The sequence below is a fragment of the Balaenoptera acutorostrata genome, chromosome 1 (genome assembly GCF_949987535.1).
Source record: "Balaenoptera acutorostrata chromosome 1, mBalAcu1.1, whole genome shotgun sequence".
NCBI lineage: Eukaryota > Metazoa > Chordata > Mammalia > Artiodactyla > Balaenopteridae > Balaenoptera > Balaenoptera acutorostrata.
Genome location: NC_080064.1, coordinates 183,894,632 through 183,909,726, shown reverse-complemented (window position 1 = coordinate 183,909,726; position 15,095 = coordinate 183,894,632). Strand labels below are relative to the sequence as shown.

At 37.7% G+C, this 15,095-nt stretch overlaps 1 protein-coding gene across 1 annotated transcript in view; it reads right to left on the bottom strand.

Moving 5' to 3' along the window:
- Nucleotides 1-15,095, bottom strand: part of USH2A (usherin) — an 800,956-nt gene that overhangs the window by 432,393 nt on the left and 353,468 nt on the right. Inside the window, exons 30-31 of the mRNA XM_057531465.1 lie at nucleotides 12,274-12,387; nucleotides 9,995-10,156 (exon numbers count right to left, since the gene is read on the bottom strand). Coding sequence (XP_057387448.1) covers nucleotides 9,995-10,156; nucleotides 12,274-12,387 — 276 coding nt within the window. The remainder of the gene's footprint in view (nucleotides 1-9,994; nucleotides 10,157-12,273; nucleotides 12,388-15,095) is intronic.

The following is a 15,095-nucleotide window of genomic DNA, read 5'->3' as shown; positions in this document are numbered from 1 at the left end:
GAAATTTCCACACAGGCAGCACACAAGGAGAATGCCATGTGAAGATGAAGGCAGAGATCAGGGAGATGCTTCTACAAGTCACAGAACACCCAAGATTGCCAGCAAACCACCAGAAGCTAGGGGAGAGGCATGAAACAGATTCTCCTTTACAGCCCCTAGAAGGGACCAACCCTCACCAACACATTGATACGGGACTTCTAGCCTCTAGAACTGTGAGACAATCAACTTCTCCCCTGATACTCTGTTATAGCAGCCCTAGCAAATTTACACAAGTAGTTTAGCCAAAAAAAGAATTCGCTACATATTGGATAATTAAATGAAAAATTCTACGAAGCTACAGGAACAGCCTACCTCATTAAAACTGTTTACCACATTTAGCATATTAATTACTTCTGAATTATGCATCGGTGTTTGTTGTCATTTACTTTAAAATATTAATTTACTGATTCTCAGTGTTCGTCAATTTAATTCAATTCATTTCAACTCAATCCAATAAGAGATTATTAGAGGCCAATTGGGTCCTTATTCCTAGGCTACCTACTATAGCGATCATGAAAATAAATAACATGATAACTGTACTCAATGCACCTACACTCTTGTTTGGAATCGAGATTTATCGCCTTTAAAATAAGTTAATATTGCAAGACAGAATGTATTCAAGTGAGAAATTTGTAGGAAAATGATAAGAATCTGTGAATCAAAGGAAGATGTGGGAATTGAGCTAGATCATCATATATGGGTAACATTTTAATGGGGGTAGATCGTGCTAGAGGTATGGAGAATACCACACTTGATACTGGCTAGAAGGAAATGAGTAAGGTGATCTACCTGATTAAATATCAAAGTAAAGACTAGAGAGAACTAACAGATAAGTACTGATAGGTGAATGCAATCAGATTCCTGAAATATCCATTGTACCAATTTTATCATATATATTAAAATTGGGAAAAACACTACAAAAATTCAGATGATATCCAAACTGTAGTAAATTTAAAAGATAAAAAGACCCCTTCAAAAAAAGGAAAGGAAACACTAGAATCCCATTACTGGGAGATAAGCACTGTGAAGACTTTGGTGTATATCCCTAGACATACATATTCATATACGTATGTGTTCACATCCATGTATACATACACATGTGTACACACATATATTTTACTAAAATAGATTCACATATTACGTGCTGTTGAAGTGTTTGTTTTCAACACATTTCCACATTATTAAATATTCTTCTACAGCATCCTGACGTGTATGGCCACACAATATTCCATTCGTGGACACTTAGAAGTTTTTTGCTGGTGAACACAGGCCAGTGATTCCACGTGCTAAGTTCTAATTTCATAGATGGAGCTTCTCTATAGTTAGTTCCCAGTTCTGGACTTGGAGAACGAGGTAGATGGTTCATTTCACAAATATTCCAGTGGCTTTCTGGAAGGTAGGACTATAACAGCTGACACTGTCATAGCAACAGCTTGGAGGTCAGAGGGTTCAGGATATACGTGCAGGAATACAAAGGACTGTTCCACTGATTCACTCTCCCTCCGCCATTCTCCAAAAGAAACCAGTGAAGAAAGAACACACTGTCTGATTCCATTCATATTAAATACAAAACAGCAAAACAAACAAAAAAAGTCTATGCTAAATGATCAGGAAAGCAGTCACCTGAGTCAAGAGATAAGACATGAGGGCAAAAATGGGGGGCCTCTAGGGTGCCAAGAATGTTCTGTGTCTTGATCTGGGCGCTGGTTCCATGGTTGTGTTTAGTTTGAGAACGTTCATCAAGCTGTACACTTAAGATATGTTTTTGGTGTGAATTTATCATTCAGTTAAGAAGCTTTAAGAAATAAATTTAAAATAATGGCAGTTCTTAATGCTCAAAATAGCAGGCAGGTTCCATTTGTAAAGCTCTCAATGGAAGTAAACATTCATAAGTCAGACAGATAAAGAGAAATATCGTATGATATCGCTTATATGCGGAATCTAAAAAGAAATGATAGAAATGAACGTCTTTACAAAACAGAAATGGACTCACAGACTTAGAGAATGAACTTATGGTTCCCGGGCGGGGAGGGTAGAGGGAAGGGATACTCAGGGAGTTTGGGATTGACATGTACACACTGCTATATTTAAAAAGGATAACCAACAAGGACCTACGGTATAGCACAGGGAACTCTGCTCAATGTTATATGGCAGCCTGGATGGGAGGGGGGGTCTAGGGGAGAATGGATACATGTATATGCATGGCTGAGTCCCTTTGCTATGCACCTGAAACTATCGCAACATTGTTAATTGGCTATACTCCAATATAAAATAATAAGTTTTTTTTTTTTAAAAAGAGAAGACATTCCATTACCTTTTTCAGGATTTAACTCCACTACATTTCTAACTGGATCTGATTCCCACTATTCCTCTGAAATCCCTTCAAATAGAGAGCCTTTTCCTACCATTTAAGAGTATAATATTCATCAATTAGGTTAACAGATCACAGGCAATATTTGGGTACAGATCTTAAGATATAAATTTAAACATATTTAATTTCTTCACATACTTGTGCACTGGAGAAGCATCTGAAAATAAGAATAACACTTTGGTTGTATTGTTTACAACCACAACTGATATTTAAACATTCTGTACAAGTTATTTCACTTCACTTGACCCTTTGTTACTAAGTGAATAGGGCTTTTTAAAGTAAAGCATCCATTGTTTGTTAACCCAAGGATCAGGGCTGTGGCTAAACTTTAAGCAACTCTTCTGGAGTCTTTGATCACAGAGTTAGCAGCTTAGTAACTTGGCCTCTGAAGGCTTTCACTTCTTTTCATTATTTGGACTTTTTTCCTTGTATTCTCAAGGTTTCTTAGACTTTGTATAATTTAACGCTATGTCAGTGACATCAAAAGGGCACGAAGTATGAATTAGTTTGTAATAGGGAGGCATCATCACTCATAGATGAGATCACTGCCTTACCTGAAAACCCTCACATACTCTGTCTTATTAATACTCTGCCTTATGGGTTAGAACACAAGCATGTTAACAGTATTCCCCTCAGTAACATTACTTTATGTAAGAGGAGTGATTTAGAATCACTGCATTGTGGTATTCAAAAATGCAAAATGAAAGAAAATATCAAGGTTAAAGTGAAGTTTTGTTTTGCTAAGAAAAGATGTTTTGTAAGCCATCAGTGTGAATGAATATAATTTAGTTCAAACTTGTAGAGTGTTGGTAAGGTTTCTTATAATGCTTGGTTAGAAGTACCTAACCTTTGAACACTTTTTTTTATTGTGCCCTAAGCAATACAGCTTCTTCTATCATAAATGTCTCATCGTAAGACTTAAGTGTTTGGAAGGTTCAAGATGAACATTTTTATTTTGCTGTTTATACATGGTCCTTTCTGACCTTGGCAAATAAGACCAAAAAAAAAAAGTTTTAGCACTTTTAGGGGTTAAAGATATAAATACTTACTGTCTATCTGACTTTACCAGGAATTCATCTGCTTTTCTTCTCTCTTTCTCTTCTCTCTCTCTGCCTCTGCCTTTCTCTTTCTATCTGTCTGTCTCTCTCTCATACTCAGTCACTCACACACACACACACACACACACACACTCCTTATACCACTATTATCCTTGTCTTAGTGGCTCAGTCTTAGTGATAGAATCTCAGGTCCTAATGGCGATGGGAAGATGCCATCAATGGTGCTAGAAATCAGTCACTCTTATTCAATCATAAGACTACTATAGATTTATGAGATAACACACTTGAAAATGTTCATGTTTTAAGGTGTGGTGTCAGATATAATTTTTAGGGAATCCCTTTTGACGTTTCCCCCTTTGAAATTCTCGTAATTGTAAGCAGCAAAGGTTTAGGTTGGGTTAACTAAGAACCACTTACACAGTAAGAAAAGAGTTGTCCTGAGGGATCCCTATTCTTTCTTCACTGGTCAACACAACTCACATAAACCTCCCTGTCATGCTCGTAGTATACTTCTTCAGGTTACCGCCATCTTGCTATCCTTGTTTCCAAAAACTTGGTAGGCTTCTGTGAACTATCTCACGAACTTCTTAAAGATTGCCAGTTTCTAGTAGGGCGCTCATTTAAAATGAGAATGATCTGGTTGGCTACAGTTCGGATGGTCATCATCAATCAGGAAGCTATCCAGCCTGAACTTTGAAACAATCCCAGTATGTTGTGAACAGACTCACAAAAGGTTTCTCTTTTCCTCCCCCTTGATGAACATACGGTATACACACATCTTAAGAGGCGCCACAATAGCTCTGCTGTTGATATCAATGTAGGTCCTTCAATCTTTCAATAATGTTTTTAATCATAAGCTTTAAAGCACAATTGTTTTTACCTTGAAATTCTTAAAAAATCTGTTATGAGACAGAAATAAGAGATTAATGGAGATCTTGCAAAAAAAGATAAATGGCACCTCCAGAATACCACAAAACTGGGGGGAAAATTAATTGAACCTATACTTTTGATAAATATTTATTTTTTGCCGGAGAAAAATGCATACTAGTTTAAGCTGTCATTATACTAACCTACAGCCTATTTTTCATATTATTAGTAATACATAATGTGGTAGTTTATATTCAAAAATAAAACTAGAATGTATATACCTCATGTATTTATCCAGAAATACCCCAAGGTTACTATGGTTACGAAAAATCCATTACCTTTGAATACAGAATGAAAAAGTTTGACTTCAAGTGTGTGCTATTTATTATAGCGAACATCAACAGCCTTCGGGAGGTTCTCTAACTGGATTCATTTTTCAGTGTCATAACTGACCCACCATTTTACTAGCTTATGGCCTATGCAAGGCAAAAACTTGAACTGTATGCATTTTTAAATATATTTTGTACTAACTCAAGGTGCAGCACTGCCTTTGACTTTTAATGCTTCATATTTAAGAGAAAGAAGAAAAACATTCCAGTCACCTAGATGCTAAGTGGCTTTTGAATTGAAATGCATTTACTTTGACCTGTATCCACCATGGTGGCAAGATCCATTTTTTTATGCATAATGGAAAAATGTTTGTTCTATGTTGAAACTTAAAAGGAAGCTACAAATAAATGGAGTAGGAGTGAGAAAAGAAAGGTTGACACCTTGAATATTTAGGAGGGGACATTAAGCCAAGTCATTAAGGAAGTTTTTGATGGTGTAGAAGACAAAGAACTGTAAATAGTGCAGGTGACTGTAGCCAGGAAAAACAGGGTATGAAACACAGCTCTTAAAGAAGTTTCAAACTGAATCCTTACCCCTATTAAATTTTTGCTCATCCGTACTATGATCAGCTGAATCAAATATAAATCACGAATCATCATACAAAAGTATGCAGTAAACTAGTAGCTAAACATGCAAATAAAAATAATATTTTCAGGTTGTAAAACTGTCAAAGATGTAAGGATATAACATTCACTGTTTATGAACTTTTCTGGAAAACAATGCAAAAATGTATATCAAATATTCTGAAAAAGTTTGTTACATTTGACTTAGTTATTCCCCATTTAGAGATCTAGCAAACAAAGATTTATGTACAGTAATGTTTATCACAAAATATTTAAAATGAGATAAATTAGAAATTTTGAATTTTTAAGTGATCAAATGCATTAATGTACATTCATAAGATAGAATATAACATTATTAAAATATTTCAAGATATTTTTAGAAAAATCCTTGTGGTGTGAGATATATTCATATCAAGGGAATATGCAAGGATTCCAAATTATACAGTATAGCTCAATTTTGTTAAAATGAATAAAGTGCTGGAAGGAATTACATCAAATACTAAGAGTTTCTATCTGTAAGGTGGGATTATCAGGTATTAGATATCTGCATATTTTAAATTATCTTCAGTAAGCGTATGTTACTTTTATAAATAAAAAATGCTATCAATTATTTCTCTAATCTAGTAGACTACATCTTTCATTTCTCAGTCTATGAATTGACATTTCAGCACTGGAGAGATGCATTTCATTGACCCTAAACTCTTGCTATTACTGACAGCACCAGCCAGAATAGAATAGAATAGAATAGAACAGAATAGAATAGAACAGAATAGAATAGAAGTTCCATCCACAAGCTACTCAGAATGGAAAGGACATTATGCCACAAAAATCCTGGCACAAAGACAAGCAACGAGTACCAATACCATCGTGGATACATTTTATGATGAAATGTGGCAGAATTTAAAGTGTCTGTAGAGGCTAAAGTGAGACCCAATGCTAGAGCAGTTTTCTCCATCAGTTTTCTCTGGGCTGACTTCAACCAGCCAGATTCCCTTTCCCATTCTTCTTTTCTGTGATTCCTAGTGGACAGGTGAATTTTGAAGACATAAATGACCTAAATGTAATGTATATCACAGATACAAAATCTTGAAAGAGTTGAAAGAGATCTAAAAGACCATTTTATTTAACTTGCATGCCATTGGAGAATCTCGAGAAAAGTGGACATTCAGCAGAAAACACTCACTTTTGGGTGCTGTTACAAACTGAATTGTGTTCTCCAAAATTTACATGTTGAAGCCTTAACCCCCAGTGTGACTACATTTGGAGATAGGGCTTTTTTTTTAATTCAATTTTTATCTTATACTGGAGTATAGCTGATTTACAGAGATAGGGCTTTTAAAGACGTGATGAAGGTTAACTGAGGTTATAGGGATAGGGCCCTAATCCAATGGTTCTGATGCCCCTAAAGGAAGAGGAAGAGACAGCAGGGGTGTACACATAAGAAAGACCATGTGAGGATGCAGGGAGAAAGTGGCTGTCTGCAAGTCAAGGAGAGAGGTCCCAAGAGAAACCAAACCTGCCAACACCTTGATCTTGGACTTCTAGCCTCCAGAACTATGAGAAATAAATTTCCATTGTTTAAGCCATCCAGTCTGTGGTATTTGGTTATGGCAGCCCTAGAAGATTAATATAGGTGCTCTGGGGTTTGTAATCAAGCTTCCATCTCCCTTTCAGAGTTGTTGTGAGGAATAATAAAATGTGTTCAATAAGTAGCATGTGTAGAGATGAAATGTATGGACTTTGAGGCCAGAGAGACCCAGACTTGAATCAGTTCTTCCAATTACTGACTAGGATTTCTTGGCGTCTCTGGGCCTCAGCTTTGCTTCCTATGACACTTGAATCATCATGTACAACTTTGAACCCCATCATAACGTTTTTGGCTTAGTTTCTCTCCTTAGTGACAAATACTGTATTCCTACTGTACTTCGTATCTTCTGCCATTTGGAGATAAAAGCAACAAGAAATATAGTTGCCTTTGAGATGCCAAGGAGGACATAGGAAATAATGTTATGAGTCTTATCAGAGAAATAATCTTTAAAAGTCTACCTGAAGGATGAAAACCACCGAAGAAACCATTATCACTGTAGTTAGAGAAGACGGTTAAGGACTCTATAAAAATATTCCACTTTCTTTATATTATATCTGGGGCATCTCTTATACTATGCTAACATTTGCCATGATCTTTCAATGCAGATACTATAGTCACATGGGTCTGTTAAGGATTCGAGTCAACGTAATACAGAATTAGTTTCATTTTTTAGGTGGTATGAGAAATCAGTGTGAATTCTAGCCTCCTCTCCTCCCCACCCTGTTCTTTTTCTGGCTTTGGAGTGTCACCTCATGTGGCATTCTGCACATTTTGGAAATCTTCAAGGCCCACACTTTTAGACCCGCCATCACACACCACTTCTCTGTGGACTAGGTCAGCATTCGCTTCTGCACAGAAAAGGGATCTTAGTTTCTTTTTCTCTGGTTTCTACCTTTTTCTCACCTCTCTTTTCCTTACTGCTTTGTTTTAAATCCACCCTACTCCTACTCCCCACCCACTCCCCTAATTTGCAATCTTCTTTCTTTGTTCCCAGGAGTCATCTGACTTCATTCATTCACTTATTCAGCACTGTTTGTTCTATACCTTCCCTGTAATCAGTCCTGGAGATGCAATGATGAACAAGGCAGACATGGCCCCGTCCTTATGATGCCCATGGTTTAGTAGGGCAAACTGACAAGTAAACAAACAGCCTTATTCAAGACAACGCAAACCAAAAAAAGGCGGGGGGGGGGGGCATAAAGGCACTCAGTGAGCACACAGGGGGCATACCTAACTCATATTTGGGAGTCCGAGAACGCTTCTCGGAGGAAATGTCTACAATGGGCTTAAAAGGTGTGCTTTCCCCATTACGCATGAGGACAATTTTGGTTCTACAGAAGTATTTTGTGTAATAATGATTAATATATGGGTAAACTTCATTCCATGATGTGTTTTCATTTCTTCTGAAATAATTTCTATGGCCAATAACTTTTAGTTAAAGTAATGCCTTCAGATAATCCTAGGGCAAGGGTAATCTATTTTTAGTTTTAGTATTTATTTTTTAGTTTAGTTCTCTTTACTAAGTTTACTAAGAACATGCTAGGTGTTTTTATAGTTCTAGTTCCCTTCAAAATCCTGAAAATTGCAGTTATTTCTATTTTACTGTTTCAGAAACTAAGTCTCAGAAGTTAAATAACTTGTTTTAAGACCGCATACTCATCATTACTCAGAATACTTGAGATGGTATCAAAGTCTACCTCTCACAGGCTGTGTGGCCTGAAGGACGTTGCTTCACCTTTCTGTGCCTCAATTTCCTCATTTGTAAAATGGGGGTAACGATAACACCTACCTCACAGAATAAGTATTACAGAATTCTATCCAACCATGATGAATGAAATATAAAAGTAAGAGTTCTTGTGCTTTGAAGCCTCTCAGACTAGAGAGGATACAAAAAATATAAATTCAGAGAATGCAATTAGATGAATGCCATAGCCCTGTCCCAATATGCCTCATTCCTGCATCTGTACGTGTTGCCATGAAATCATGAGCATCAAGGGGCTGAGGGGAGGCAATGTCTGGCTGGCTCTCTGTTACAACCTTAGTACCTGGCATTAATGCGAAGGAGTGAATACATAAACAATTAATCCTGTCTCTGACGCTAACCTGTTACCACCTTTCATGAAGAATTTAATCTCTCTAAGGCCTCAGTGTTTCATCAATCAACATTTGATTAATGATGTCTCACCTAATAGTCACATATAATATCTAAAATATCATAAAATATATAACCACTATTACCATACAAATATAAATTCGATTCAGGCACCAGACAACATACATAATATAGGCCTCGTGTTTCACAAGGTTTCCAACAATTCACTTTTCTTAAGTGTCATGACACTTTATAATATGATCTAGGCAGATATGCTATGTTTCTTCCCAAATGGTCTCAAATTCAGAGCACACTGAGTCACACTTCTGAGTCTTAAGCTTATTCCACATTCATGAGGATTTTAAAGTGGTTAATTCATGCGCCAGTGGCATTTGTTTGAAATGACATCATCGCCTCAATTGGATTGACATGACATCAATTGAATTGAAATGACATCACTGTACTGTGAGCACGGCTGGGGACCACACTGGGTCTCAGCTTCAATCTTGTGATCAGTTAGAGGCAGAGGAGTCATATGCTGATCTGTCTGTGTTGATAGTATACATTTCCAAACCCCCCTCTGCACCTGTGCAAAGGTATATTAGTAGAAGGATTCAGGTGAGGAGTGGTGGGACAATGGTAGAGAACATGCAGTAAGACAGCCTTGGGGGAGGGGGAAGCGAGCCAACGTGAGCCCTTTTCCGTTTTTCCAGCTTTGGCTTCACTGTAAGTGTAATGTAACCGCAAAGGTCATGGAATTTTAGTGACTTAACAGGAGACAAAACTAAGTAACCCAACTTTTGAAACTGCATTCTCAGGTAACTATTATATATATATATATATATATATATATATATATATATATATATATATATATATATATATGTTATATATATATATACTATACACTATAATATATATATATACTGAAATATATATATTAATTTGTAAGTATATATAATACATACTAATATATAGTCTTTAATATAGACTATAACTATTTACTGATACCTATAGAAGTCTTACCTGTGACTGTGTAGTTCTCTCCATTGCCTGAATAGATTAGTATCCCATCCATATATAAAGAGTACTGAGTTATAATACCATTTGCCTTTTTGGGTGGATTCCAGGAGAGTAACAAAGAATTGGGAAGCGATTCGGCTACTGGTGGCTGAACCTCTTGTGGTGCTGTGGGAAAAATTAAAAAGATATAGAGTCTAATTTTAGTTTACTTTTCTAATTCAAACTTTTAAAACCCAAACCAATAAATCATGGAATAAACCTGAAATCCCACGCATGGAAATGTTCCTGATTTGTGGGCAGCTTGTCAGTAATTGCTTTAGGAACAGTACTAAATACCTGTCCTGAATTTATGAGAATTTGCCTCAATGATGGACGGGGAGTATTTACACTAGTTCACTTTACTGATGCTTATGTTACTTCATCACAAGTATTATTAACCCATAATCTCTACTTGGGCTGTGCCTTTTAAAGCAAATTAGACAGAATCCCTACCCTTGAGGAGCTTTTGATCTAAGATGGGCAATGCTAGGGAGAGCGGTTCATAATCAATATAAAAAAACCTATATGTAGCCATAGAAATAGCCAGAAAATACAGAATTAAATTAATTACATATGAAAACTACAACGTATGTGAGTTGTTTTTTTTTTTTAGTAAAGAGGGCCTGTTCATGTTCTGTAATGGTCAATGAATTGGAGTCACAGGAACTAAAAAAACTTTTAGAAATTGATCCTAAACATACCTATCGTTCAGTAAATTAGTAATAAATTTAAGGAAAAACTAGAAATTGGGAAATCCTGAAATAATGGAAAGAAAATGGTGAACTGAATGAGCAGGAATCCCTCTGGGGTTGAGCTGTGAGGTAGGTTTGGAGGGTACCAGGCAAGACATGGACAGAGGATGTAGTGGATGTGGAGAAAAGAGTGAGATACAGGACAATCTGTGCCATATTGAAGTTGGTGGAAGTAACTGGAAAAGGGAATAATGATATATGCCTCAGCAGAAGCAAAGACACAATAAGAAAAACAGTGCTAGTCTTGGTAGACCAGATGGAGAGAACATTGAGAAAACACGGAAGATGGGTCACCAATGCTGTAGCCCAGGTGAGGGTGGTCTGGTGAGGTCAGGTGCAAGGCATGAAGAACAAATCGTCACAAGAAGGATTTTACAAACTCTTCTTTTCTGTCCTGGTTTCATCAGATGAGCCATTGTCTTCTTTTTTTTTTTTTGGCCACCTGGTGTGGCATGCGGGATCTTAGTTACCTGATCAGGGATAGAACCTGTGCCCCCTGCATTGGGAGCGCGGAGTCTTAACCACTGAACTGCCAGGGAAATGCCTCCATTGTCTTTCTTTACACATTTTCTGTGCGAGTGGTACTTGCTTTAAGGATTTAAAAGAAGGAGGGGGGAAGAAGAGGAAGTGGGTAAGGGGTGGGTGGAGGGATAGTGAAAAAGAGAGAGACTGGCAGACTCTTTTCCCCTAAAGATCAAGGTTTTAAGTCTCCTGAATAACTTTACAACTAGACAGTAAGAGAAATGTGTTAATCCCTCTCCTCCAAGAGAGAGAAATACGAAGTAACAATGCTTTAAATGTTCTGAGAGCTGTTATTTCTTGAAGAGATGCATTCTGATGCTTGAGCAAAGCTTTCGCTTTAGAGTGCTAAAATATTTTCTCTTTCCCACTGCCTTCCTAAATGTATGCTTTTTGAAACATTAATTTATGCCAACAGTTTGTAAGTTCCAAGTACAACAAAAGTGCGACTTGAGCCGGAAGGAACCAGGCCATGATTAATAATGCCTCGATTGGCGTTTGGAGGTTCTATCACACTGAAATAATTGTTGCTCATGCTGGTGTTTAGCAGTTAAAAGAGACCATGGAAATCAACCGTTTGATTCTCAATTTCATACTGTGCCACACAATCAATTCTTTTTAGTCAGACTGTCTCTAGATTTACTTCTGAGCCATAGTAAAATGAGGAAGCTTTCATTAATCTTTCAGATGCTTCATATTAATGACAAGGCTCTTGCATGAACAATGTAACAGCAATTAAAAAGCCCATTAATCTGCATTACAGCTATTAAAGATGCATGTCATTAAAGGGTATGGAGTTTGATTCATTTTTGCTCCCCCCCCAAAAAATGGAGCAATTATGGCCTGGCAATGCACTTTGTCATCAAATTAGGTTGGGGTTTTGTAGCAAATGGCCTTGCAGCATTTAGCTCTTCTCCTATTTTATTATTCATGACTGAAATGTGGAAGTCAAGACCTTTGAAATTACTTTACCTTCTTGTGGAGTAGAGATGTTCAGTGCATGCGAGCTCTCGGTACAGCCAGCCAAAGTGCAAGCAGCTAGGGTTACTGCATAGTTTTTGAAGGGTAGCAAGCCTGTCAATATGCCTGTAATAAAAGGGGACAAAAAGAGGTTTGCATGTTTACCAGAAGAAGCTATACAGAGTATTGTGTGTGTGTGTGTAAGAAAGGGGGGTAGAGGCACAGAGATGTAGAAAACAAAAACATATGCTTCTTTAATTCATTTTCCTGCCTGTGTGCTGATTGCAGAATGGTGTGACTAGCCAGAAAAAATTTAGTCAGAAAAACAAATATCATATATTAACACATATATGTGGAATCTGAAAAAACTGGTATAGACGATCTTATTTACAAAGCAGAAATAGAGACACAGACTAGAGAACAAACATATGGATACCAAAGGGGAAAGGGGGGGTGGGAGGAATTGGGAGATTGGGATTGACATATAAACACTATTGATACTATGTATAAAATAGATAACTAATGAGAACCTACTGTACAGCACAGAACTTTACTCAGTGCTCTGTGGTGACCTAAGTGGGAAGAGAATCCAAAAAAGAAGGGATATATGAATACGTATGGCTGATTCACTTTACAGTACAGTAGAAACTAACACAACATTGTAAAGCAACTATACTCCAATAAAAATTTTTTAAAAAAGAGACCTGCTTATTGTTTTTTTGTTGTTTGTTTTTTTTAAAGGAATTCCTTTATTTTTTTAAATTTTTATTTATTTATTTATTTATTTTTGGCCGTGTTGGGTCTTCGTTTCTGTGCAAGGGCTTTCTCTAGTTGCGGCAAGTGGGGGCCACTCTTCATCGCGGTGTGCGGGCCTCTCACTATCGCGGCCTCTCTTGTTGCGGAGCACAGGCTCCAGACGCGCAGGCTAAGTAGTTGTGGCTCACGGGCCTAGTTGCTCCGCGGCATGTGGGATCTTCCCAGACCAGGGCTCGAACCCGTGTGCCCTGCATTCGCAAGCAGATTCTCAACCACTGCGCCACCAGGGAAGCCCCTGCTTATTGTTAAGGCAGCTCTAAATAGCATTTTCCCAAATGTGCTTCTCGGACGCTAATGCCCCTGAGATGTTTCCCCTGTAAAAATGGGGGATTCCACATACAGTTCGTAAAGCAGAGCCCAGTGTACCTGATAGTGAAGACGGCCATCATCTCATTTCAGGATACTAGACCTCCTGCAGAAACAAAACTATCTCATTTTCTTTTACCTCACATTTTTCAACCTTATTTAACTAGATAGTCCTTCTTATGCGACATCTATTAACACACATTAGGAGATGTTACTCCCAAGAGTGACTTCATTATTTGAACGGTAGGGTACACGTATACAAACTATTTATTCACGTTGCAGCTAACAAATATGCAAATCAACATAGTTGAACAATCAGCCAATTAAATAATTATGTTTTGTACTTCTCCTTGCAAAATTATTAGTTTATTTAACTAAGACACCTGTCTCAAACAGAAGCATTGCCCACAGAAGTGTTGAATTAACCTGACTCGGTGGTGGGTATATAAGATTTGTTCCGCAATTAAAGGTGCCTGCAGAAACGAAAACACATTTTGTTTACTGGTGTTTACAATCAAGGCAGAGGCTCTTTATTTAGTTAATCCTGTGAATTAAAGAAGTATCAAAACTATAATTTGTGTATTTGCTCACCATTGTTTTCTGTTGCAGGTTTTAGAGCTGTTTTAATCCCTAATCACATAGACTGTCATCATTCTTATAAAAAGATGGTCCTACTCGTAGTATCCCTTTATTGAGTAAACCTGGATTGTTTTAATGAACTGGTATTGATGACAGCTTGCAACATTCAACAACAAATTTTAAAATACACGTTTGCCTATTCCCTTTCCCCAGTAGAAAGGATAAAATATTAAAAGAGCAAAGATCAGGATGAAGCAAAGACCACAGCCCTTGTTTGCTTTGGCCCTTCTCACCTGCCCTCAGTCCCCAGTGTTGCCTGCAAGTCTTTATTCTAGCAGCTCCCCGAAGCATCCCCCTGGGCTACCCAACCCTCTCGGCTGCACTTGGCACCAGCATCTTAGCCCGCGGCCAAAGAAGACAGCAAGCCAATGAACTAACACACATACACGTGTGACCATCTCATGCCAAATGCAGCTCTAGTTTCAAAACGCCTTCACGTTGTCTCCTTCTGCTTTCCCTCACTCCTGCCACTGTGACTGTCGTTTCCTCTTGAATCTCCCAGATCATGACCCACATTCTGAGCTCACTTTTTAAAAAGAGGTTATTTCTCCTTCCACTAAAAGTCTTAAAGGAAAGCTTACAGCATCACATATGCATCTTCATCATGCAGTGATGTCATAGTTAAGAGCAAAGATGCTCACGCCAGATTGCTCGGGTCCAGATGTCAATTCTACTACTGATTTGTGGTATGGGTTTGGGCAAGTTGCTCAGACCTCTGTGCCTTAGTTTCCTCTTCTGTAAACAGATAATGATCGTATCTATCTTGAAGAAGAGGCCTCATAGGGATAATATAGTATCATGGGGATATGAGATGGGGATACTACAGTATTCACCTCGAAGTGTTACTATCCAGATTAAATGAGTTTGGGATTATAACATGCTCAACGCAGAGCCGTGTAAGGGGAGAATTCTAGCACAGAGCCTTGGTAGCCCAAGCTATGCTACCATTGCAACTCAGTTTCTGCCTGCACTGTACTATTAAATATTGATTTTTATCTTGTCAAGATCACTAGTGATCCCTTACACACCAGACCAAGTAACCCTTCTGCAGTCCTTATTCTCCTCTACTTACT